This window comes from Bombus huntii, chromosome 4 (assembly GCF_024542735.1).
Source record: "Bombus huntii isolate Logan2020A chromosome 4, iyBomHunt1.1, whole genome shotgun sequence".
Classification (NCBI taxonomy): Eukaryota; Metazoa; Arthropoda; class Insecta; order Hymenoptera; family Apidae; genus Bombus; species Bombus huntii.
In genome coordinates, this window is record NC_066241.1 from 18,816,742 (window position 1) to 18,842,287 (window position 25,546).

Genomic DNA, 25,546 nt, shown 5'->3' on the forward strand with positions numbered 1-25,546 from the left:
TGCCGCGTCTTTACTCTGTATTAATCGAGCAGTACATGCTGTTACGTTTGTGTTGCATAATATGTATTCCTACGCAGAATAATACCTGACCGCGTTTTCAGACACATGGTATCCGAGAAATTGGGTCGCGGTTCTAGACCTACCTATATTGGACGATGTACAAAAATATTACGTATGTTCCACGCTGAGTAAAGCAGCGGAAATGCTCCCTGGCAAGCAGTTATCGACTTTGTTCGAGTTCAGAACGATGACGATCGAACGACTGTGGTGTACATGAAATATTCAATTTGCACTCGGCTAATGATGATAGTGTTTATGACTATTTAATCTGTTTTTAATCGCGTGTTTAACTAGTGGAAGAGGTAAGTTTAAGAGTGAAATTGGTTCTTTTTAATAGTGCTTTTATCAGTTCTACATATTATATGGCACTTAACGGTAATGTTCAATAGAGAATTGCATATTAAGTTTGAAAGTCATTAAGCATGAATCAACAGAGTGAAGTGATCCGTTTACTCGGCGTCATTTCTCGAAAGTGAAAAGTGGCAGTAAATTGCCCGTCACTTTGCTCCATTGGCAAGCCTTGTCCGGGTGGCATTGAAGGTATTGAAACCAATTTTGATATCAAGGCAAATGCCTCTCGGCATGGAAAAAACCCTCCTCCCTTCTTCGATTTCTCTTTACGAGCCGATATCACACGATTACTCGTCGTTAATCATCATACCTAAATAGTTCATCAAGATCTTGGATAATAGGCATAAATTTTCCTTGCAACCGCCCAATTTCGTTACCTTAGAGGAAGCAAGGTGGCGCTTTGATATCTCATTCGTTTTATCTATACGTAATAATTTAATTGTTTAATTTACAATCATTAACATATTATTCTGTATGTCTCAGATTCGAGTCTACACGTAATTTTGCGATACGCGTGTAATATCAACTTAAAATGTTGAAATCAGCTTAATTATTCGATTTAATTGTATAGCCGCGTACTAAGATCAAATTTTTGAGATCACGCAATGAATAGAAGCTAGTTTATCGGTCAAGCCAATTCAACTAGGTCTTCGCATCGTGGATTCTTAAATGGAGCTTTGGACGCGATCTATCTTTCTTAAGACGTCTCGTTACAAAGATCTGCTTATCCACGTGCATATTGCATGCTCGGCCTTTGACGTTTTGTTAATCTGCACCTATGTAATCAGCAACTCGCATAAACGCAGCTGCGGTCGAACATGCGTCGATGAAAAGTATCCGTTTATAAGAAAAAGATGCAAACGATTCGTGACGTATCGTTCCATTGCCTTATTTGCGCCTTCAATTTTATTGGTACTCGACCTCGTGTTATACTCGAGAGTATAAGTGTTCCACATTAATTATACGCAAGAAGGATTAATTTAGATGGCATCGTGTCATTGCTGTCTGCCGTTGCTGGCTGCTGATTCAAGCTTAAGCTGTAAAGTGGCGTAAATGATTGGCCAGAGTACACGATACTCTGTACAGTGAACGTCGACGGTGTAGTGACGATAAAAGCTGCGCGAACTCGCTAACTCAAAGCACTGCCGTTAACGATGCCTTTTAATTAACTTTTTCACATCTATAGACGATGTAATTCGCAACATTGTTCAAAGATCCGGGTAAAAATCAAGAATCTAACAAATCCTTCTGAAAGTATGCGAACAAACTCGTTAACGAGTTTCTTAAATGAAAAATATCAAAATAACACTACAATAACGACTTACCAATTGATAAAATAGTACCGTAATTATTGCGTCACTGAAAACAGTGTCGTGAGTCACCGACAAACTGGTTAACGAGCTCGTAAGATTAAAAATCTCACGGAGTATCGATACACGTAAGTTCGAAGAAATACCTGAGAATTTTGTGGCTTTCTCCTCGATCGAAAGTCCGCAGTTACCTGCCCGACAGGCGCTTTAACGTGGTATTGCCAATGACCTGAATTGTATTCATCGATTCCCGTTCGTACATGTTGGCTACGTAGCTAACATGTTACTGCAATCGTAGCACTGACATCAGCTCCTGTAATCCACGTTCGTATGATCAGCAGTTCAGTGATGCAGATATAATAGCGAGATTCAATCGAAGGCAACCGTCTATCGTATACGTTGCGTGGTACTTTCGCATTGACCTGGCTGGAAGCCAGCGTTTTACCGTTCTTTATGTTTCTCTTTTGCTGATAATCACATCTTACCATAGAATTTCCAACATCTTGGCTAACATTCTTCTTTATCCTTGTTCTCTGTTCCTTTTTTCTTCCGTTCAAGGATTTTTATGTCGGATGAATTTACTCACTTTTCCGCTGTCCTTGTATGAGACGTTGATGGAATAGAACCGTGAGATTCGTGTGACGAACAAATGAACGTATTTGAAGATTATAAGAGAAGAACACGATAAGTATTCGATTTTTCCATTTTACACCGCTTAGAGCCAAAGATGTAAGTTTTTTAAAAATAGTTGCCAAGTAGATGGAGTTTTAGGGAAAATTTGTTTTTACCTTAAAATATTTATTTCTCCAACTCTTTAATTTTTATGTTATCAATAGAAACAGGTATATTTTTAGTATACAGGAAGAAGAAGCACACACCCTATACAATACCCTACTCAGCATACAAAATCCGGGTCGAAGCAACAAAACAACGCAGATCGTAAATCTCTGAACAGTGAAAAATCTTTTTTGGAACATCCTTAAACCATCCTTTCCTTCTTCTCGTTATCCCTTCCATTTCTCTTGTCTTTTACCTTGCACCCGCGAATGTCGCTGCGCGGAATGAAACATTCGATGTGAAAACACGGTTTTCTTTCGCGTCGCTTTGCACGCCGCTTGGAGTATCAGTTTAGCTGGGGAACTGGCTGGATTTTTTCCATTAATTTGACTAATGCTCTGCGCGAGTCGAGCTGCGAATCGCCGCGATTACGCGTGAGAAGCAGATTTCGTGTCGAGGATCGGTAAATGGAAGCGGTTCATTCAAACAGTCGAGCGGAGGCAGAGTGTGTCTCGTAATAGTTGAAACACCGTTGAATGGGAGAATTCTGGCTAGGCAGACGATGCTGATAATTGCGAGAGAAACAGGTTTTTATATCTGACGACATTTAAGAGAACGTAACTAATTGAGTCGCGTGAATAGGACGAACGCGTTTTATGTAGATGGAAACAATTTTTTTATAATCTTGAAGCGTCTACATGGTACACAGTATACGTGCTTGGTGTGCGGGTGTATCTTTCTTTTGATCGTTACTGCTTATCTACGATCAGCACGCGCGATACGGAAATACTGCACGTGCATTTATGTATTCAACGATTCTCGTGGTCGCATTGTTGAAGTATACTTACATCACTTCTGTTCACGAAAGTATTCTAAAGACTTGAGTTGTTGGAAAAATCGTGGCCTTTGCGAAGCAAAGAAAGAGCAAAAAAGTTTTAATGCTTTTTTATAGCCAACGTAAATATCGGTATCTATTTTTAATAACTGGTAACAACAACATTTTACTCATTGTCCAAAGAAGTTCAGCCTGGAAAGGACTATATTGAGTCATAATCCAAATATTATTTATCTATTTTTGTTTTGTATTATATTAAGAATAGTTTTTTAATAAAACTTTGAAAAACTTTTATTTACATGTTAGGTAGAACACATTATACAGTGTATAATCAGATGATAAGAGATAACGATAGATTCTTTTCTCGCCTTCTGTCTACACGTTCTTACTTGATATATTGTTTTATTGAACCTTTATTTCATATTTAACCGTGTACAAATTGTTTGCAAGAAGTACTGATCGTAATTCATATTATTTTTGCTACAACAATGCCTCGGCATGCTTTCGCGCGTACAGGACGTTGCATTATAGATTTCCAATAGTGCGTAGTTTATCAGCCTGTAACGTAACCTGTTTTCATCGTCCTATACATTGTATAACATGCATATTACTTTTACAATTATAGTAATACAGTATAGGGTTACAATTATAGGAGATAACTTAGATTGTTATTAAACATTGTCATAATTTCATTTTAAACACCAAGTGTTTGAGCAATATACAATTAATCAAGCCTTATAAATATAATCTCTAAATTGAAATTTAAATTTTTTATTCGATTATCTCAAAACTACACCGAAAAGTTAATATTTTTTTATTTCAACGCAGCAATTAAATATTATACGAGCATTTTGTTCGTAAAATGCGACACGAGCATTCGAATAGGTTAAACAGCCATTTTCACGTCCTCTGCTCGACTACCATCTTCACTCAATGCTTCCATGTAATAATCGACTAATAACACTTTCCCTTTGTTGATAATATGATCCATTCTGTCCTACGTACGAGACAATGTAGCACGGTTACGTAGCATAATTCAGATGTTCCCTTTCATAACCACTCCATGTCCCTCCAGAATTTCCCATATCTTTACTTCGTACACCAATAAACCTAGTTGAGCTGTTGGCGAAATTGTCGGTGAACTATGCTTCTGGGAAATCTTGCTCCATACCGGAATGGTCAGGAGAATGTTAATCCTTCGAAAAAGTCGTTTCCAAGGGTTAAGAAGCTGTTAACAGACAAAATTCTGGTTACAGAAAATTAATTACCGTGATAGAACTTCAGGTTCCTGATATTCCAATAGGGAAATTAGTGGGATGTTGGAAGCGCACGTGCTCCTGAGATATATAGTAATTTGTAGCTTCTAAAGCCTCAGTTATAGAGATAATGCACCTTTGTTAGGGATTTTATCCAGTCAGACCATGAAACTGAGTTTTCAAACAACCTGACATTAATAAAGGCTTTTAATCAAGGCCGATGGCTGGTACTTTGTGAAGAATATGCTTGTACGGTTGCACCTTAATCCACGTCTGGATTATGCCGAAGGTCTTCAACCGCGATTAAGCTTTATAGGAAAGTTTGATATCGCGTGCAAGATGCGCCGCTCGAGCCGTGTGTTCCTGCTGACGACTTTTTATTAATGTATACGTGGACATCTTTCGCCGAGAACGTACCGAACATTCAGGTTGGTGGTTTATGCTGAAACGATTCGTGTGCGTGTTGTTTGTATGGTTTTGCGTAAACGGGAACTGAAAACGTTTACGTTCGATTACAACGCGACAGGAATGAACGGTGTCGTGTGAGTTAAACCAAATCGCAGGTGCATACGCATGTGTGTACACGATACGCTACACCTAAATTTGCAACGTATTACTTACGTACTAGCCCGGAAGATTGCTCAGCTGTTAAAGCGATGAATCGACGTAATATCGATATGCTATCGGAGAAATTTGTACTTGCAGAGTACGTGCGATTAAAGGAATTTTTCTCTTTTCTTTGAATGGTTTTGCTGGTTCACATCTTCCTATGTAGAGGTTGCGCAGGTTGCAATGAAAATGGCTCACGCTTACCCTTTGGGAATCTTTGCAGGAAACATACGATGATTGAATCTATAACGTTATTTCTGCGTTATGAGAGATTGAATTTCTTGTTACGATGAAATGCGAAAAATTAGGAAGTTAAATTAAAGAAAATTAAGAAAAATAAATATTTTTGATTAAATAAACAAGTTTTTTGAATAAATTAGCGATTCGTGGGTAGCCGTTCTTTGAATTGGCATTCTAGTCGTGATTGCGATGCGTTTATCGTTATCGTACTGTTGCAATACGTCCATCCCACGATTCGCCGATTTCGACTGAGAAAGAGAGAGGCGTGACGGCGATAACGCGTCAAGTTTACGCCACGTTAATTTATTGATAACCAGCCGTGCTGAATCAGTACGATGGATAAAGTCGTCGCTGTGCTCGTTCAAGGTGCACTTACAGATGTCGATAAGCGGTCAGGTTGGTCGTAGACACGCTATCGTGGGTGGACACCTTAACGTAGATCGAGTTATATACGTGGAAACGGTTCTGCTGCACGAATCAACGGACCTGTCTCTTCCTCTATTTCTCACGTTATCTCTCACTTTGATATAATTTGCCGTGAGACGAAATTGAGGTTTAGAAACAAGCGATTATGAGGACTCCTGAGTGGAGGTAGAAGTCTCTTGCAAAGGGTTAATTTCGTACCAGTTAAAGAGTCGTTGACCTGGCGTGGTTTTGCACAGAACAAGAGTATCTTTCTGCGGTTTAGGGGAAGTTCCTGTGTACTCTTTGGGAAGTATGATATGTGTATCATCTTTTTGCTCTTTTGTTCGTAAAAGTATTATGGATTTATTGGGTTTGTCGGTTCTATGATTCTACTTTATCGCTTTATATTTCACGATCTTGTACTTAGCTGCGTCGAAAACGCAATCGACGATATGTCGTTGGTTTGTCGAGCTAAATTAAAATAACAAACGAACTGTTATTACGTAGATTTAGAAAAAGTTAGTACTTCAACTGGAGCGTTCAATGATATTGTATACTCTCATGTCCATGCTGCCAAATATTTAAATTTCTACTCGAGACTTAAGATAAATAATATTCAGCGATTATGAGTCGGCAATTGCAAATTCACCGCATCCACCGTATCGATGACGCAATAATCGCAGTAGTCGGTGCCATGAAACGACTGGAGAGCGAGTGGCCGATATTACGAGCCGTTCCATGGTCCCTCTCCGTTTTTTTTTTTTTTTTCATTACGCTCGGTTCGTGGCAGGCCTCTCTCGTCGACGATGTTTTTCATCGGCCAACGACCGGCCACGAATCTCTCGGCGGAAACGAGGTCTCGAAGCGTTCCGCCGCGGAACCGAGCGGGGATCGGCTCGCGAGAAGATTAAATTTGTCGTGCACTTACATGTTCCAGTGTGTTGACGCGTTGCTGGTTAGTTGACGGTTGACGGTTGACGGTTGACGGTTGCTGGTTGCTGGTTTCTGTCGTTATACGAGAGAAGGACTGCGGACTAGTCTGATCGGCGTATCTGCGAGGTCGACGTCTCCGCACTCACCATGACGAATGTTACCCGATAGCTCGCACCACTGTCCGCCGGGATCCTTCCCCGTTTCGTTCCTGCCTTTCGGCTTTTTCATCCCATCATGCTGCTCGCCACTCGTCACTCCCCTTCTCACGCCTTTGACGTTACTCCGCACGTATGCTCGCTTTTCCTTTCCCGGCGCTCGCACTTTTTCGTCCACCGTTTCGCTTTTGGCTTCTTTGCCTCTCCTGTAAGTGATTCTGTTCACGGTTCACTGGAAAAGAATGAGCGCTTGGGTCGATGGTTGAGTGCAGTTTTGGTTTTATAAATATCGGACAAGGGTTGGGTAGGATCGGTCGAGAGGCCATGCACACTTGCGAAAAGTTAGGCATCATTAGGTGCTTAATCTACTAAAGACCAAGCAATGGTTTACAACGATATTACAGATACGTTAATTTCTTTGAATTTTACAAAACCATACAATCTATTGTATATAAAAGAAATAGCGATGAAAAAAAATATGGAATTTCTGTGACTACAACGTTAAGAAATAGAAATCAATAATACACATGTATTGATGAAAAAGTTGCCAATGCCCTACTGTTTAACGATATCGTAGTACAATACTTATGAAGACATTTATCAATCCTTTTTAATAGAGCTGGTGTTCTGTCTGGACAGCATGCCCGTAATACGTTGATGATCACGGCTTACCTGACAACACTGAAAAGGGGACAGAGTATTTACTCAACAAAGTTAAATATACTCATAGGTCGTTTGCACTTTTGCGTTATTTTGTAAGAAAGCAGGTCGTGCGTATACGAATAACTGTTTATTAGCTCTGCTTATTTGAACCGAATTGAATTTTGCATTAAAACCTCCGTTGACAATAACGTTAACGCTATCATTTTTGTTTTATTACGGTAAAAGATATTTGAATATTAGTGATTATTTCTAATTCTACTACCGTCTTCCAATTCTTATTTCAGTTTTTCAATAATTTAATTTTCGTTTCAATAAACGAAAACGATACCTACGTATTAACGTTTCTTCCTCCATGTTTTTGCTAGATTTGAAAAATCTTTCAACGATAAAAAATTACGCTTTCCTCGAGCAGGATTAGATCAGTGAATTTTATGTTATCGCTTCTCGAGGCTAAAGCAAATTTTCTGTTATTAAAATACCGAAAGCGGAAACAACTATCTGTACCTGATACGCTGTAGTGAGAGTTTTCTATCGGTATATTGCTTTGCCCGCGATATTATGTCAATACCAATATGAGTGAGTGCTTTTATGCGATCGTTATTGTATTGATTATCTGACGTCAAAACATGTAGGCATGTATGTTTATACATAGGCCTTATTCAAGTCCTTTTAGAAATATCGTGTATTATAACATACCATGACCTATATGCGGCATTTATTAAATGAATTTAACGTACGATAAATTTAGATATTGCCACCAGTCTGAAAGTAAATTCAATTCAAAATATTTTGTAAAAGAAAGAAACGTATGAGTTTAGTTTGACTCTTGTATCTCGTTTAAGTAAAAAATTTTGATAAAAATTAAACTACGAATAGTTAGACTCCTATCATATACAGATATATAGGACGGAACAACGGAAGTGTGCTATACCGCAATACGATGTATTACCGCAAATTATAATCAGTGCATGCTTTTTATGTGATATTTTAGTTACTTAAAATATTATGATTCCACGGATATTTTAGAAACCTTAAATATTTCATTTCCACGGCACTTTGTACGCTTCCAATAGAAAACTATCCCATCACTCAAAACCATCGAGTACGCGTCAAAGACCATTGACAAGGAAAAAAAAGAAAACGTGATTTATTTTCCCGTATAACGTTACTCGGAGCACATAACGACCAACTGTAGAGATCCAAAACCACATCAGCTCGGTGAACGAGATAGATACGTTTTTCCGAGGTGATAGCAAGGTTAACCAAACGATAACCGGTTGGTGACATTTGATCCTCTCGATTAACCGCGTCGATTTGGATAGGATACAGGTAACCACCTCCGCATTGGATTTTCTAGAAACGTGGGTTTTGCGTGCACGTTTGGTATACGTTATCCGAGGCAAACCGGAAACGTTCACGCACGAGTCAGGCTCGCTTAACCAAGGGATTAGTGAAGGTAGACGAAGTACAATCGCAGGGTCATGTTGGGGCTTCGAGCACTCGAATGCCTGTCTTGCCGTGGTTAATTTTTTGGATAGGAATCATTATAAGGGCGGAGTTCAACGTTTTGATAATGTTTTTGTAAAAATTATAGAAATTCATTATTTCTTAATGCGTAAAATGTATGTTAACCCAAATAATGAATTAGACTCCATAGAATAGATTGAGAGTTTGATGTAGCGTGACATTTACGGAAGAAATTGAGTGTCTTCCAATACATTCGTGATCATGTGGGATTTTTCAGTGTTTAAATGAAAAGTACACACAGCAGCTTTCAGGGAAAACAAGAACTGAAGTCAATTTATCGATAGTCATTAGTCACTCCTTTGTAACAATCAAGAAGCAAGCTTTATGAAAATTGAAATATGAGCGTACAAGAAAAACTTGTTTTCGTTGACTGTAGATTCGATCGATAAGGGTGTTAGCAGAGTAGGCGAAATGTAAGGCACACGAAATAGGCTGACTCGATTCTGTCGAGCAGTAAAGCACGGTTTGGGTTGGCACATACAGTGACTCACGATCAGACGGGAAACCGTTTCACGCTTATTCGACCACCCGGTTCTCGATCCAATTTACCAACCAGTTTTACCAATATTGTAGCCGACAAACGGCACACCTCAAACGGTAAAGAAACACTTGCCTCCTTCGATACTCTATGGTCGTGATGTCTTTTTTATACGTGTTTTGAAGTCTACGGGAGGTTTAAAGGAACACCATTTAAAGAAACTTCGATTATTTGAATAGCACATAACGTTAACCAATACATAAAAATTAGCTTGCGTGAAATACTTTGTAAGCCATTCGAAATTTTCTTTTCACGAATTGGAAAAGTGGTGTTTCTACATGAACAACGAAGAGTGCTGCAGGAACATTATGTTCTTTTATTTCTGCGTTACTCGAGTTTCTTATTCGACTCGTCATACCGTTCCTCTGTATATGTTGCTATTTATAAAACGGAGGCATAAACGCACGTGTAACATAATCGAATGATTTCTGTGTATGTCCATTGTGGGCGTGAGCAAGTACAGCAAACACAGACGAACAATTACTAGCCCTAGTGGGAGCCCTGAATGCGCGTATGACGTCATTCGCTCCCCTTTTATTGCAAGAGGGGTAGCTAGTCCCGTTATCGAGAGAACGAACGCATTACACCCCAATACCCGTTTCTACCAATTTAACGTATGCCGAGGGTGGACGAAAATATCTTTAGTCCTATTTCCTGCCCGTGAAAGCTGGACATTAATCGACTGAAAAATTGTATCGTTCTTGAATTATCGGTGAAATGGTTGTAGTCGATGTTAGCTTTAAAACTATGAATAAAGAAGTGTGCTATTAAAATTGAATTTCTTTTATTAGGATAATATTTTGTAACAAAATTGGTTCATTCTCTTGTTTATACACGTTTTATGTAATTGATCGCGTATAACAGCGACTCTTCAATTTTTGCAGTTTTTCAAAAACTATCTAGTAATAAATTTTTTATTAGGAAACTCTCCTATCTTTTAGTTCATAAACTCTAATTCATTAGCTGCTTACTTCGAACAACATTACTCGAAAACTCCACACGAAAGTAATTAAACATCAATGGTATACGTACGACATTTTTAAAAGGTCATTTCACGACGGATTATAATTAAAGAGCTGTTGCAGCAGGAAAAAATTTCAACGAGTGACCTATACTCACGTATACAGTAATTAATGCTTAGGAACGAATATTTAGTAGCAGCAAAGTTCACCTGACATTAGTGTGACGTTATCCTATATAACACCATGTGCCATGGGAGTCAGGTATCCATGTGTCTTTACTCTTTTTAATTTTATTTTATTTACTTATCATTGAATTATCCTATTTTTAAATATATTGGAGCTCATTTTTCCTTACAGAGGAACTATATAAGCAACTTACGTTTAGTAAGATACAAACATCTGTTTCACGTACTTATTAATTAAATTAAAAAGAAGGAATTTTAAAAAAGTAAATGTAATTTCGTGTTCGTCGAGAAGTCACGTGCTGCTTGAGCGTTCAATTCAATTAAGTTTTCGTTTGGTAATGGAGTAAATACCGCTAATGAGAACCTGCTGTTCTCAAGGGCAGCCATGCACTTCAAACATCTTCTTGGTGCACTAACCCGAGTACAGATGTTTCTGCGAGGTGACTTTCACTTAGCGTAAGCATAGGAGTCCAAGATAATGAACTTGCAACGTGAAGAGTGAAAGATCATCGGTATAACGGAATTGTTTGTTAGCGTGGTCCTCATAGTTTTTCAAAATTCAAATATTTGACTTTCAGTTCAAGATCTGTGCAATAAATAGCTCTCCCTTCGAAATTATTTGCTGCTAAAAAATGTTCTCTGGCAACAGAAAACATTTAAGTAGGTAGAGAAGGGAAAAGTTGATTCAGAAAATATAAAAACCAAAGATAAATTATAATAGAAATGAACTATAACTAAATACCGTTGCATTTCTCTTTTCATCTTTATTTTCGAAGAAGGAAAAATTGCGATAAATTGTAGTTTCAGTTTTTACAGGAAAATAAAAATTTTGTTACGGATGATTAAAAAGTAAGTCTTGCTTTATATAAGAAGAAACAGGAAGTTTTGACGATCCTTTCATCTTCGCGGGAATATACATACAAGTGCAATGTGTGAATACTTCATTGAACGATCTGCACGTCGCTCTTCTGACGCATAATGATCAGTATAATTTATTCAACCTGTCGTTGGTAACCTCAACGACTCATATCCTTCCTTTATTGGTGACCCGAATATAACGAGAAGCTACCTTCATGTAGTTCATCGACATGCACAATAATAATACGATGGCGCTAATATTATCTATACTATATTTCTATATAACATGGGAATGGTTGCTTTTTATTGGATAGATTTTCTTTCGTTGCATAAAATTTATTTTTATGTAAAGTGGACAAATACCTTGTTCACAAGTTTTAAACATAAGTATTCTTAAATATGTGATTATCCATTGTTAGTACATTTATTAGATCATAAACTTAATAAATTTAACGATACGATTCTGTTTAATTCCTATTTTGCAATTAAACATAGCAAGCGTACAATATATACTCAGTGCGGCAGTTTTGATCAAGGTGGATTACTTTACTGGATAATTTGGTGTAACCTACTTTCCCTTATATAACATTTCTTGGATGCTATTGATGAATAGAATTTTGAAATTGGTTCGTGTACAGTTGGCATTACGGATCTTTTCAATTAGTGTAGTTTTCATGCTCGAAGAAAAGCAAATAGCTTTCTTTCTTAAGAACGTAGTCATTATTTACTCGTTATCGTTAGAATACAAATATAAAATAATTTCAGTTCTTAATAATAGGTAGTTTTTTTTCATATAATTTACAATATATTTTGCATTACGAAGTATTGTAAACAGCACCTATTAATATTCTGCAGATCCATGTCTTCCATGGTAAGAAGAAACCTTTCGTTGCCTGGTCGCGTGACCAGTTACCACCGGAGAACATTATTTCGAACAAGCGCAAATAGCATCAGCACGTAGAGCTGTCAGTGCTAGGAATTGGGAACAGGCCTGGCGCACGTCATAATAAAGCTTTTTTCACACTTCTTACATCTTGCGAAAAGGTCACTGCTTGTAATATTGTTCGAAGCATCGTACAGATATCGCGACTGGGACCACTGTAATACAGGAAAAGTAGAAAAAAAGAGGAAAACAAATGAAATATAGAACGCACTACATGAAATTACTTCACGAATTTATTCAAACATTAATAAAAATATCAAGCAAATGAGAAACACATTGTCTATAAACGTATTCTTTTTAAGCGTAAATCTGTTTAGAAGATCAACATCAAGTTATTTGTCGCAGAATTATTCTAGTTATTTCGTTTCAAGGAATGAAATATTTCAGATATTATCACGAAAATGTATATAATTTCTGAAGTCACTAGTACGGTATACAGCTCGTAAATATGTCTGACGAAATGTTAGTAGATAGTAGTCACGCGCGAGGGACTTCTGTAAACGTCAGAAATGTGTTATCTTACCCTGATCACGGTAGAGCAACGCTATCGACAAACAAGGTGGATCGTCGGCACGTTAACGCCAAGAAAAGCGGATCTGCTTTTCGTCGACTATCGCCTTTCGTATATACACGGTCACCACTGCAACGTGAAATATTTAACGAACGGGAAATTTAGGTCGTACAACTGCATCAACTTGCGAACGAACTACTTGACCATTGCTACTCTCCAGGATGCAATGTTCCGCTAGTTAATCCCATTGTCTTCGAATGTTTCTGATCATGAATTGAAATTTTTAGTGTACTGTTACATCGAATAATCGAGCACGAATAGTCGTTAAATCTTCCTGGGAAAATCGAACGATAACATAATGTAATCGATGCGTAACGAGGGACGAGAAGATGCGTCCGGTAAATCGGCGTCATAGGCAACAAAGAGTTTATGCTAATAAGTAACGTGCAGCGATTTTGCAATATCAGTCAGCCAACACGCGTGCCTCGAATCGAATTCACGAGGATATCGTTGGTGCATATGCGCACACACGTTTGAAGTTCCTCGCTTCCCCGCTTCGACTGGCATTCCTCAAGCTTCTGTCGTGTCACCTTCTTCCTCGAATAATTGAGTCGCGCTGCTATTTGTCGTATACCCAACCGTCGCCGAGCGAGCAAACACCTTGTGAAACCCTCTCACAAACGGATTCGAGGCGTCCCAATACGTCGCCCCGTTACTTATCTTCACTATGAAATTTTGCTTTCTCGATATGTTCGATATGTTCGATATGTGGACTAGCTTCGCGAATTTCGTAAATGAGAAGAAGGTTGAGATATCGGGGAAATACGAGTTGGTTTGTGTATATGTATAATTCGTTGCTTTTTTGAAGTTTGGAATTAGCCGGAAGATAAGATACATTAAATAATATGATATTTGATCTAAAATATTCTTTGCTACAGTCAACAGGGAAGGTGAATTATTTTAGATAACAATATTTATCGACTCATCATGAATACCTAGTGTATCAGACACTGTTCAAGTACACACCCATACTGATCGTCAATAATCGTAACGGTATATCCAGGACGGTAAATCCATTGCCGATCGATATGAGCGGATGTACAATGTGCATAGACGAATGCGAACTGCAGAAGCGAGAGTGCGCTCGCAAGAGCATTACATCGCCGTTGTGTCGAAAACGAGCGCATTTACAAAACGTATGTACTCTTTTGCACGCGTGTCTGTTCAAGCATATGGACAGCATGTGCAGGTTTGCTTTTCGTACGAACACACGTGCGAGCCAGAATGGATCGGACCAAGCGTGGACGCGATTATTCGACGAACGAGTCGTCACCACTTGCTAATGCGCGTTAAGTAAATTAGAATGAAGTTCGCAGTTATTGCTTGCGGTTGCCTCGTCGATGTTGACGGGTTAATGGGATGTTGCTCGTTCGACGTTCTGTGAAATGTTACCCTGCTGTACGCAACGAGTTGGCTTTACGTCGCAATACTATTTACGCATGGTATTTTTAGAATGTAAAGTAGCATCGTGTGTATTTTAAGTTTTATTCGTGTATCTAATACGATAAAGCAAGTAATCTCATTAACTTTTCGAATAGACCACGTGCAATCATTTTTCGTAATATTAATTCTTCGAACAGAACCGATCGATTTAATGATATTATTCGTATACTAAAGATTATAAAGACAAAATCAGCGATAAGTTTGGAATTTATTTTTAGATTGAAGAGGTCTGTACTTATCATGACTGTTAATGTCAGAGATAAGTTGCGTACACAATGATGCAAACGTAAAAGTGTGACTATGCAACTTGATGGAAAATTTTCGATATTCTCGTCCTCTTAAATCATTTAGAAACATAATCCTTCGATACTTTATTCGCCATATCAATGCTGATTAACGTGCTTCGCAAAGTAACCGGGGGAAAAAGATGAATTCTCTGTACCCAGTACTCTGACTAAAGAGGAGTGTAGTAGCTTAGACGAGCGTAATAGCGACCTTTAAAAGTTGCTCGATTTACGCAAGACGATCACGAGTACTGGTTCAAAGCTTCATTCAGCGGTCGTTGAATGAACAGATCTTCATACTATGACGAATAAAAAGATCCCCTAACTTAACAATGTTTTATTTACACGAGATAGGGAGATAGGATAGAAAGGGAACAATGTTTCATGAAATGGACAAGTCAAAAATGTAGAACAAAATTTCTGAAAATGTGACTTCATGTCTGCTAAAAATTGAGACTATAATTTAAATTTGTAAAGTATAATAGAAATTAACTTCAGATTACGTTCTTTAAGTCATTTTCAATTCAATTCTGTTTTCCTATGGTTAACAAATTTCGTAAATTTGCGTATAATAGATACTATCGCAGATACTATCGTCATGTATATATTATTGAAATCCCTTAATAAATTTCAAACAGGAAAAAGTAAAAAAGCCAAGTAACATAATGTTGACTTCGCTTATCGTATTACAGTAATTTACCACAAACTTTATGCAAATAATTCACTTTCTTCGACCACTGTGCTACCACGAAACGCACTAATGTTTCAGTGTTTTGAAGCGGGAAATTCTACAGAATCAGCCGTGACAGAGTCGTTAGGCAATTACCCGTGGAATCTTTAATGGCGCGTTTCCCGCAGTGGTATACTCGTTATATGTGGATCGATGAGAACGTGATTCGTTTTCGACGGAAAACGTCGCCGTACGATGTGTCGGTCGTTGCTGGTAACGGTGCTGGTGTCGTCCCGCTCTCGCCTAAGCTCGTGCTGAATCAGTAAATCACTACTTGGCATCGAATGCGTAGGAGCGTGTATAAAGTGTAGATCTACAGGGCTGGAAGGTTGAATGGGGTTTAGGTGTACATGGTGACTCATGTTATGCTCGTATAATCTAGCATAGTCTATTCCGTTGGAATCGTTGTTCCATTGTGTTCCGGATTTTAGTGTAATGTTCGACGATCTGACTAGAAAGAAGAACACGTTTATAGGATTAATGGATTGGTAATATACACAATGAAGATTATGATACTATGTTATTGCTTCATAGAATAACGAGGTCGATAAACAGAGCATGGTCAGAAGAAGTTTAAAAGTTGATTTGCCAGGACAGAAATTCTTACCGCGATACAAAACACAAAACGCGAAACAGGTAAATTGTTGGTTTTCAACGGTAGATTGAAACGATAAATGGTGGTAATACGGCGAATATTTCAACTCATACAAGCTCATTGCCGAGCGAAGGAAACCATGGTTACCATTGCAGGGAATTTATTTACTTTGCTGGTACAACAGCATTGGATGAGACTTTTCTTAGATGGAAATCGGGGAAACGTATGATTTAATATGTACGTTGCAAGCGAGCAGGCTCGTATGGGTGGGTGGATCGATGAACGTTAAAATCTCGAGATTAATCTGCGGACTAGTGAAAAACGGATAAGGCGGAGTAAGAACTGGTTTCTTTGCGATGTAATTATAACGTATTCGCGATAACGCATAGATATATTCTTTGTTTCAACCTGTTCATGCAATTGCAACATTTAATATCGCATAATATTTAATTAGCATTTTGTATGCTTTTTTTAATCGCGATTTAGATAATCTAGATGAAAGGAATGGTTTTTTTCATTAAACGTCTATTAATTTAAAACCTCACACCACGAAGTTTACTCAGCTGTACGAGATATCTATTTACTATAGACAAAGAGTACACGAGTTCTTTTTTATTTTAAATTTGCAGATATCAATTTTTTTAAAACTTACCCAAATTTAAGTAGCTTTCTCTTTCGATACGACGAGCTTATAAATAATTCGATGGATGTAATAAAGCTAAAGGAGTCATCTGTGAAATTTCTGCCTGTATCGCGTCTAACCTTTATCCAACACATGAAGTCAAATGAACGTAACAGAAACCTCGAGCAGAAGAAATCATTGCAAGCGACTTTCTATTTCTTCACAGGAGATAATATACAATTGTACGGCGTAAATGTCGGCCCACATGTCGACACGACTTCTTTCGAAAGGTTTCATAAACCTTAGTAACGATACTTCGGTTGATCCGTTCGCACGAACGCTTACACTTTCCACGTCAAGTGGAAACGAGGATAATATACTACATGCAGGGTGCGTTAAAAAAAAATGTAATGTTTTACAAAATACTCATGTAGGTACCGTGTCTTATTTATTTTATAATTAGACCTTCTCTCTCTATCACGAGCTACAAAAAAAGGCGCGTATTTAACCGCTTTAGATTAAAACTTAGATGAACGTGGATAAGCGAAAATCCGCAGGGATAAAGGGATATCGTTAAAGCAACCTCGACGTTATGGTATTCCGTCTAACGTATCCGAGCAACGATCTCTAAAAACAAAGGGATCAGAAAGCAAAAGAAGGGCTTGGCCAACCCTACATGCGCCACCCGAGGCTTTTATTCAGTTACACATTCATAAGTGATACAAAGAGTTAGTACAGGGACTTTTAACGAGGGGTGAATAAAACCGAGTTTTCCCGTGTCCCTCTTAATTAGAAGTAGGTACTTCGTAAAAGTACCATTGCAAAAATTAATGATTTCACTTGTCAGAAATATAGAATGTACCACAAGCAGAAGTATCCTTCAAAGTTGGAAGTCGGTTTGATTTGAGAAACAACGGTCATATCTTTTCCACAGCTAAACCAACATCCTGCGAACCTAGGTGTTAAACGTGTTTGGCTTATGCTTACTAAATTGCTAATTAGGAATCAATGGAAAAATAGCGGTACATCCATCGCCGTCCTCGTTTGGCCATGATCGTATCATTGACCCTGCCAGATATTTCAAAGCTGATTTAGACAGAATTTGAATTTTAAGAAATAAGAGGAACAAACACTACAAAATGCTAAAAGTGTTAAAACATCATTTGTTCGAAGCAAATTTCTTGCCCGCCGCGTCATATCGGAAACAGCGCGTACGATGGAACATTTTTGCTTTCGATAACAGCCTCGTGTTTTCTATTAATCTCTTAATCACATGTTATAGCGAAAGAAAAAAGGAAGCGGGCGTTCTATCTCTGAGATGTCTGTTGTACGCTAACGTGTTGTCTAATACGTTATTTACGCAGTGAGTTTCTCATCGTTTCTGGTACAGTTCGCGCGGAGGGCTAATACCCCTTACGCACGACCAGTCCGTAGCTGCTAATTATCGTCGCGTGTTGACCCTGAGAGAGTTGCAGCGAACGATAAGAGGCAACAACCGGGGCAAGTTAATCGGGGCCAATGGGATAGCGAAGAGGGGAACACGCGAGGAAAGGAAAGGAGTCAAGGCGAGGCTGCAGTCGTTGCACTCGTTAGAATTTGTTCAGTCGATTGGAAGGTACATATACCGGTCACGAGACTACTACGTCGAGAGATTGGTACACTTCAATTGGATGATTTGGACATGATTCGAAAAATGCGACGATACGTTGATTCGCAAGATTGACGTATAAAATGTTTACAAATTTCTTAAAAGAGTGCCTGCCACATATTCGGCAAAAATCCACGTGTACAACTATAATTTTTGTACCCACAGTTTATTAATTGTATACACAACAAACAAAACATGGTTCACGATAGCGAAGTAAACACATCTCGTGGTCAGCTGGGAACGGGAACGACTTCCTGCAATAACAATTCCATTACTCATCCAACTCATGATAAATGTCTCTTTCGATCGTTTGTAACGATCTGCTCGTACGTCGTCTTCCTCCCAAAAAGGAGAAGAAGAAGAAGAAGAAGAAGAAGAAACGAAGAAAAAGCAAAAGAAGGAAAAAGGAAACGGAATTTTCGTACACCGTTCACTCGATATTTCCGCGTCGTCTCGGTCAAGGGTAATTTGACGCGAAATTAACGACTTTGACCGTAACGTTTACACGAAAATATCACCGGTGCGCACAGTATGCTTAATTACGAACTTTCCGACAAGATTTCAGAATCATTAGCATTTCAATTAACTCGTGTTTCAATTAATCGAAGCACGTTCCGTGGCCGATATCGGCGTCGTTCGATCGGTGTGTCCGGGTTTGCAAAATGAAAAGACCAAGTTGGGCGAGCACGTTAGATGGGTTGCACTAATGTGCAACCCCAGAAAGATCGAATATTCATTCCGCTAACGACTTTCGATACCTGTAGAGAGGATGTGTTCGCGCGCAAAGAGCGTCGAGTGTCGTCTTTGCACTCGAGCCTACTCCGTTGCAAATTACTTCCCGGCTCGTTCCATCTGTTCCACGAATCGAAACCACGATCATCCGCGCGTTTCTTCCTGACGCGATACAAACATTTGTGCTCCTTCAATGAATCGAAGAATCTATCGACTACGTTGTTATATCTTTACTAGTTCTAAATTGAATACTACGATTTTGGATAGGAAACATGAAAGGAGGAATATCTTTGTTTGCGTCAACTATAAATAATCTCAAGTTAATTAACAAATATACATAGTTATTGAAATGTGTGATTGTTGCAGGTCTCTAGAAAGCGGTGAGTGATCTTTGAAGGGAAGGTAAAAGGCAAGTGGAAAGAAAATGCCACTTCCAAAGCGACTAGTGGAGCCGGTGCTCGTCGCACGCGGTACTATTCCCGAGAATTTTCCTCTGCCCTCGGAGTTAGAGGCTGTAACGAATGGCACGCTGGCCAACACGATCAGGCAATTGTCTAGTCTGTCCAGGCACGCCGAGGATCTGTTCGGTGAGCTCGCGAGGGAAGCTCATGGATTGAGCGATAGGGCCAACTCCTTGCAAGCCAGGATAGATCGATTAGCTGTGAAAGTTACTCAGCTTGACAGTAACGTCGAGGAAGGTTCGTTAATTATCTAATTAATTAGGCAGTCTATGATTAATCCTTTAACACCGTATTAGGAACGACGTGATCCAAGCATAGACTAAGATACATTTACATAGATATATCTTTTTTCTTTAAAAAACGCGGTGTATTGACATGTTGTTTAAAAAAAAAAACAGTGTAAGAAATTTATTATTGCGTATTTGTTGTAAATTTGCAAAATGCATTATCGTTATATTTTTTCCTTCCAGTCTCGTTACAAGATATACACATGAGGAAAGCGTTTAAGAGTTCAGTGGTGTTCGACCAACAAGTTGTTTCCAGGGACACCATGCCAACGGCGATGTTAGAAACTTATCATCAATGTGACACACCACCACCTCTTGATAAACTTAATGTTTATAGGTACTTTAGTCTTTTTAACTATATTAATATACAATTAGAATTTGAAGTAATTTTTATTAAACACAATTTCCAGAATTATTTGAGATCCAATTTGAAGTTTATTAAGTTTAATTAAAAATATTAGAAAGTATTAAAATATAAAAGCTCCCAAAAAATATTAAAAACTCCTATTATCTCCTTATAGGAAGAAAAATGTATTGTTATTGCTAAGAAAGATATCTGATTATCTTGTTTATTTAGGGAAACAAAACTAATTGGTTATCTTATCTAGCAGGTACCGTGTAAGTAGAAAAAATACAGAACACTTTGAAATGTGCGCAAAAAATTTACCTATTACGATATTACAGCTTCAGATTCTTGTGTAAAATATTAGTTTGTCAAATAACGCAAAAGTAATTTGTACAGTAGATAAAAGATAAAATACAAACGAATAAAATTCTTTGTCGATTTTAGGGAGGACGGTAAGGATGGACTGAAATTTTACACAGATCCGAATTATTTCTTCGATCTCTGGAGTCAGGAAATGCTGAAGGATACGGAAAAGAAGTTACACGATCGAGGGAAAAAGGTAAGAAAATTTTTGTCTCCTTTCCACTTTGTTATCTACACGTGCACCTCGATCTTCTCCTTTATTTTTCTTTTTTTTTTTTGTTCTTAGACACAAGATGAGATTGTTCTTGAATTATGTTATTCTTTTAGTACTTATGGAAAATATAAGCAAGATATATTATGTACATGTGATTAACTAACACTTTTCGAGGTGCGCTGTAACACGATACAATAGTTATTTTTCTACTTTTATATGCTAACATACATGCGATTCTAACGATTGAAAATGTCCCCTTCGTTATAGACCGAGTCTGAATATGCCGAACCGTTCAGAGAGGCAAGTCGATGGTTTGGATCTTTGTAGTTTTTTATTACCCTTATCCAGTTCTAATGAATTATCGATCGCCAACCACTCACTCATACATAATAAAGCTCACTTCTTTGTGGATTTTCATTAACCGACCTTTTTGCGCTGATAGAGATTGCGCTGATAGATGCTCGCTTTGAAAGTTTGTAGTTTACATTGCTAGGATTAGCCAATGACATTAAACCAAACACGTTCTGTAATGTTCGTCCTTGGCAAAGAATTTTTTATTGCGTAGACCGAATGATACGTTTGTTTCTTATGTGACTTTCTCTCTTATTTCTCTTTTCTTTAAATTCCAATATGAATTTTCGTTCTAAGTTTTCATTTCCATAACTTTCTTTTACATGCAAGTTTATTGGTTTAAAAACGACGTTCAATCTACGCAGAAGAATCCTTGTCTGGCACCCCTGTTTTTGTAAGACAAATTGTTTGTCAAAGTCGAATAGTTCGTTTCACAACCATGTCACTTTGTCGATCACTTTGTAATGTCATTTTGTGCCAGTCATGCAACTTTTGGATGTACTCAATAGAAGTCTGTCATTATCATTCATCCAGCCATCTTGTAATATCGATACGATGTCTCACGATCTCTGATCATTTCAGGATTATTTTTATTTTTGATTTGTCATATTTCACGTTGTAGGAAATAAAATCGTGGACACGTTAGAAGTAGCTTCTGAAACCTTCAATCGAAATGTATAAAAACATTCAATCTGAAATGTTTAATACAATATACAGTAAACTTTCTTTTATCTGCCTTCGCTTTAATCGATCATATTTTCTTGGATAGGTAACGAAGCTTCGTAAAAAAAATCACTAGTTTTATTTCCTACAAATCTTCTCATGTCCAGTGGTTGATCCTGCTTTTTCTAAAAATTCGAAACAAACTTGAAAGTATGCTAGTAGATTATAAAATATCTTCCGTAACTTAAGCGTACAATAAAACAAATACTGGATCAAGCATTGAGTCATATTTGATTGATAAATTAAGCTTGTCTTGCACTTTTGCTGTTACTCTGCAATAAGGCAGCCATTTAATATAGAATTTTTACCGTACAGCCTCATAGGCCTCGGAACGAGGGTGGTGGTGGTGGCGGTGGCAGGCATAAGAAGCGTATAAGGCAACCGCATAATACGAGAGAAAGGCAAAGACAGTTAGCCGTTGGTCATGGCGAGTACATTATGCCAACGCAAGGTGTTCAATACAGAGCACCTCACAATATACCTGATGAATCGTTACTGGGAATGGTGATGACCGAACCACGGCCACCTAGGCCAAACAGCATTGAACTTAGACGAAGTTATCCACCGGAGGAGCAACATCTGTACAGTCCTCCTTCTTCCGATCATTATAGGTTCGTAATTTTCTACAATGATCGTGAAAAGCGTTTGATCGATGCAACAGTTTGTTTGTCTCCACACATGAAAATCTTTACCGAATGCTTTCTCTTGCTACTTATGATTTTGCTGTGTAGATCATACAATACTGAAATATTACAGCATTATTGAAAAGTGGGATTTCTATATTTCTGAAAATTGATCTTTTCTTCTCTTTTTGAAAACAGGGTGGCAAATTACGTGGCTCAGGGCTATGAAGACAACTTGTACGGCTCACATTATGGCACAGGTCAAGGGCAAGCGGGTAGCGAAACGTACCAGAGTCCTGGTGGTCAAAGTACTCCAAGCAGAAGTGGTAGATCACGACCATCGCAACCACCACCAGCTCCGCCAAGCAATACTTCTAGCAATTCGACACCTACTGTAGCCTCTGCTAACAATACTCCAACACGAGGAAGATCGATGAGTACTGGTAGAGATACCCTACCACCACCACCTCCGCCTCCTGGTGAAACCATGTCCTCTCCTCCTATGAATGGTAATTACGTTAATATTTATACTCAACGAGTATACCGTCACTTCGAAAAAGAGTCAAAATTTTGGAAGAGTATCTTCAAGTTTCATTTAATCGGTTTGAGGTTGAAATTAAATTTTAGATTGGATAACTAATTATTTTATTAATTATTTATTTCAGGTTCAATACCGTCACATCTACTGAATAGGAACGGAAGTCGCTCGAATAGTCCGCTACCCAGTCATCACTCTACGCCTACTCCTCCAAATCATTCGACACAAATAGGAACAGATGAGACCGACCCTGCTCCGCAAGACTTGCCACCTCCACCTCCGACTCCTGATCCCACACCACCTAGACCTATTTCTCCACCGTGTAATATTCCACCTCCACCTCCACCACCTCCGCCACCGCCTGTTGTTAACGGACCATCGCCCCCTGTGCCATTGACCAATGGCGATATTGCTAAAATGATAGCAACTAACCCACCCAAGTTGAAACCCCTGAAACCTTTGAAGAACATCGTGGATGGACAATTGAGGAAGCCTGTTAATCCGAACATCCCCCTTGTCGATCCGCGGAATGATCTACTTAAAGCAATTAGAGATGGTAATTACCTTATTATCATTCGGATAATCGATATTAACTCATTATTACTTGTTCTATATGATAGATTTGTAATAGATATAATTTGTTCTAAATGCTAAATTTATTTAACTTTATTTTAGTTTACTTACAATCTTTCAGTAAAACTTTTACGATACAACGTTACACTTTGAATTTAAAAGGATTAAAGTCAATACAGTTTCTCTGAACATACCACGATTAAAAATCTATTTATTTTTCCAGGAATAAAATTACGTAAAGTAGAGAAGATTGAACAGAAGGAAGTGGAACGTGTGAACGCATTGAACGATGTCGCATCCATATTGGCACGACGCGTTGCTGTCGAGTTCAGCGACAGTGACTCAGCATCGGAGAGCGAATGCGATAGCGAGGGATGGGGCGAGCAGGAAACGAATCTCGCGTGACCCAGCTCACTTCCATCTACCGCAACTGCCTCCTAGAAAAATGGCTGACGATTCTTTCGTTTCGTTCGTTTTCAACGAAAGTTCCAATTCTGTTGCTCGTCGCACAAGCAACACGCTTTGTTTGCGCATAGATGTCGAATAGAAATAACATGATCCGACGATTGATGTAATTGGTGTATAACGAAGAGGCACTGAATTTGAAAGTAGAAACAAAATCAGCGAATTTCGTTGCTCAAGAGAGCATACAAACGCGAATTATTATAAGTAATATCATTAAAAGTATAACTGTGTAGCACTATAACAGTGGTTATTTTTATTATATATCATTTTAGCACCTTTAACAAAAATATTTTCTTTTTTGTCACGAACAAATATTTAATAATTTTTTTTGTATAAACTAAATAAAAAGAAATTTGTTTTCACGTTAATTACAAGCTCACTTTATAGCATGTATCTATCTGAAGACTATGATAGAAAGAAACATTTAGCTTTTCTCAGACGATTCTAGGAATCGTCAGCCAGAGATCTTTTATTTATTGAAGGAGAGTCTACAAAGTGCATGTAACAAGAGTTTAAGAGTTCGTGTAAATTTAGACTATTTTTGAGGAGCTATATAAAATACACTTTTCCTTTACATACAGACGCTTCCACTTTGTTTTACTGTTACAAATAAAAGTATGAAAGTTTACGAAATATATATAAATGCATGTTTTTTTCGATTCTCCGATTTTTAAGCAGAATTCAACGAACGTACAGCAGATTATCTCGAGTAGTATAAAGGACAGTGAGTAGGAAGAAGATACGCACATGAAACGATTTCCTATCATTGCTCGATGTCGATCATAGAGGAAGTGATTTCTTTCGGACACATTCCATGATAATATCAATACCATATAACGGAATAAATTTGAGTTTTCATTTCAGAGACCCGATCGTCCATGTTGCTACGACTATATGTGTAAGCCCTTACCTAAGACAAGCAACTGTTCTATATGTGTTATAATGCATTGCTCCTGAAGATGTGTATTGTACGTAAACTAAACCAAATTCAAAGCTAATACTTTTGTTCTCCTTTTCGTGTTTAAGCCTGTAAAATACCTGTATCTTAAATGTTTTTGTATGCTTGTCTATTAGATAGGTATATGTATGCGCGCTCTATCACAACGAGAGTAATAAACAGAAGTTTCCCAATTTTTTCTACGTTTTCAAATGATCTTCCATGTCGCGCCCACAATAAAAGCGATATCGCGAGGTATGAAATGTCCTTTTTATCAGCGAGGGGTCGAAAACCAAAATACTCTATTTACTTGTAATATGTAAGGACAATGTAATTACCGAATGAGTGAGAGGATTCATATTTTTTAGCATTTAGCGGAAGAATATAATATACTAATGTTGCAATGAGGATTACAGTTGCCAATTTTAAGCGT

The 25,546-nt window shown here is 38.1% G+C and overlaps 1 protein-coding gene across 3 annotated transcripts in view; it reads left to right on the forward strand.

Annotated features, from left to right (window-relative positions):
* LOC126864674 (actin-binding protein WASF3) overlaps nt 1–24,756 on the forward strand; it is a 33,326-nt gene extending 8,570 nt beyond the window's left edge. For 2 of the 3 annotated variants that reach the window (XM_050616230.1, XM_050616231.1), the window contains exons 2-9: nt 19,599–19,930; nt 20,164–20,317; nt 20,771–20,885; nt 21,171–21,203; nt 22,293–22,588; nt 22,799–23,109; nt 23,266–23,694; nt 23,935–24,756. In XM_050616230.1, the coding sequence (XP_050472187.1) occupies nt 19,657–19,930; nt 20,164–20,317; nt 20,771–20,885; nt 21,171–21,203; nt 22,293–22,588; nt 22,799–23,109; nt 23,266–23,694; nt 23,935–24,116 (1,794 nt within the window). In that variant the 5' untranslated portion in view covers nt 19,599–19,656 and the 3' untranslated portion in view covers nt 24,117–24,756. The remainder of the gene's footprint in view (nt 1–19,598; nt 19,931–20,163; nt 20,318–20,770; nt 20,886–21,170; nt 21,204–22,292; nt 22,589–22,798; nt 23,110–23,265; nt 23,695–23,934) is intronic. The other variant, XM_050616232.1, reaches the window with a different exon arrangement.
* The last annotated feature ends 790 nt before the right edge of the window (nt 24,757–25,546 follow it).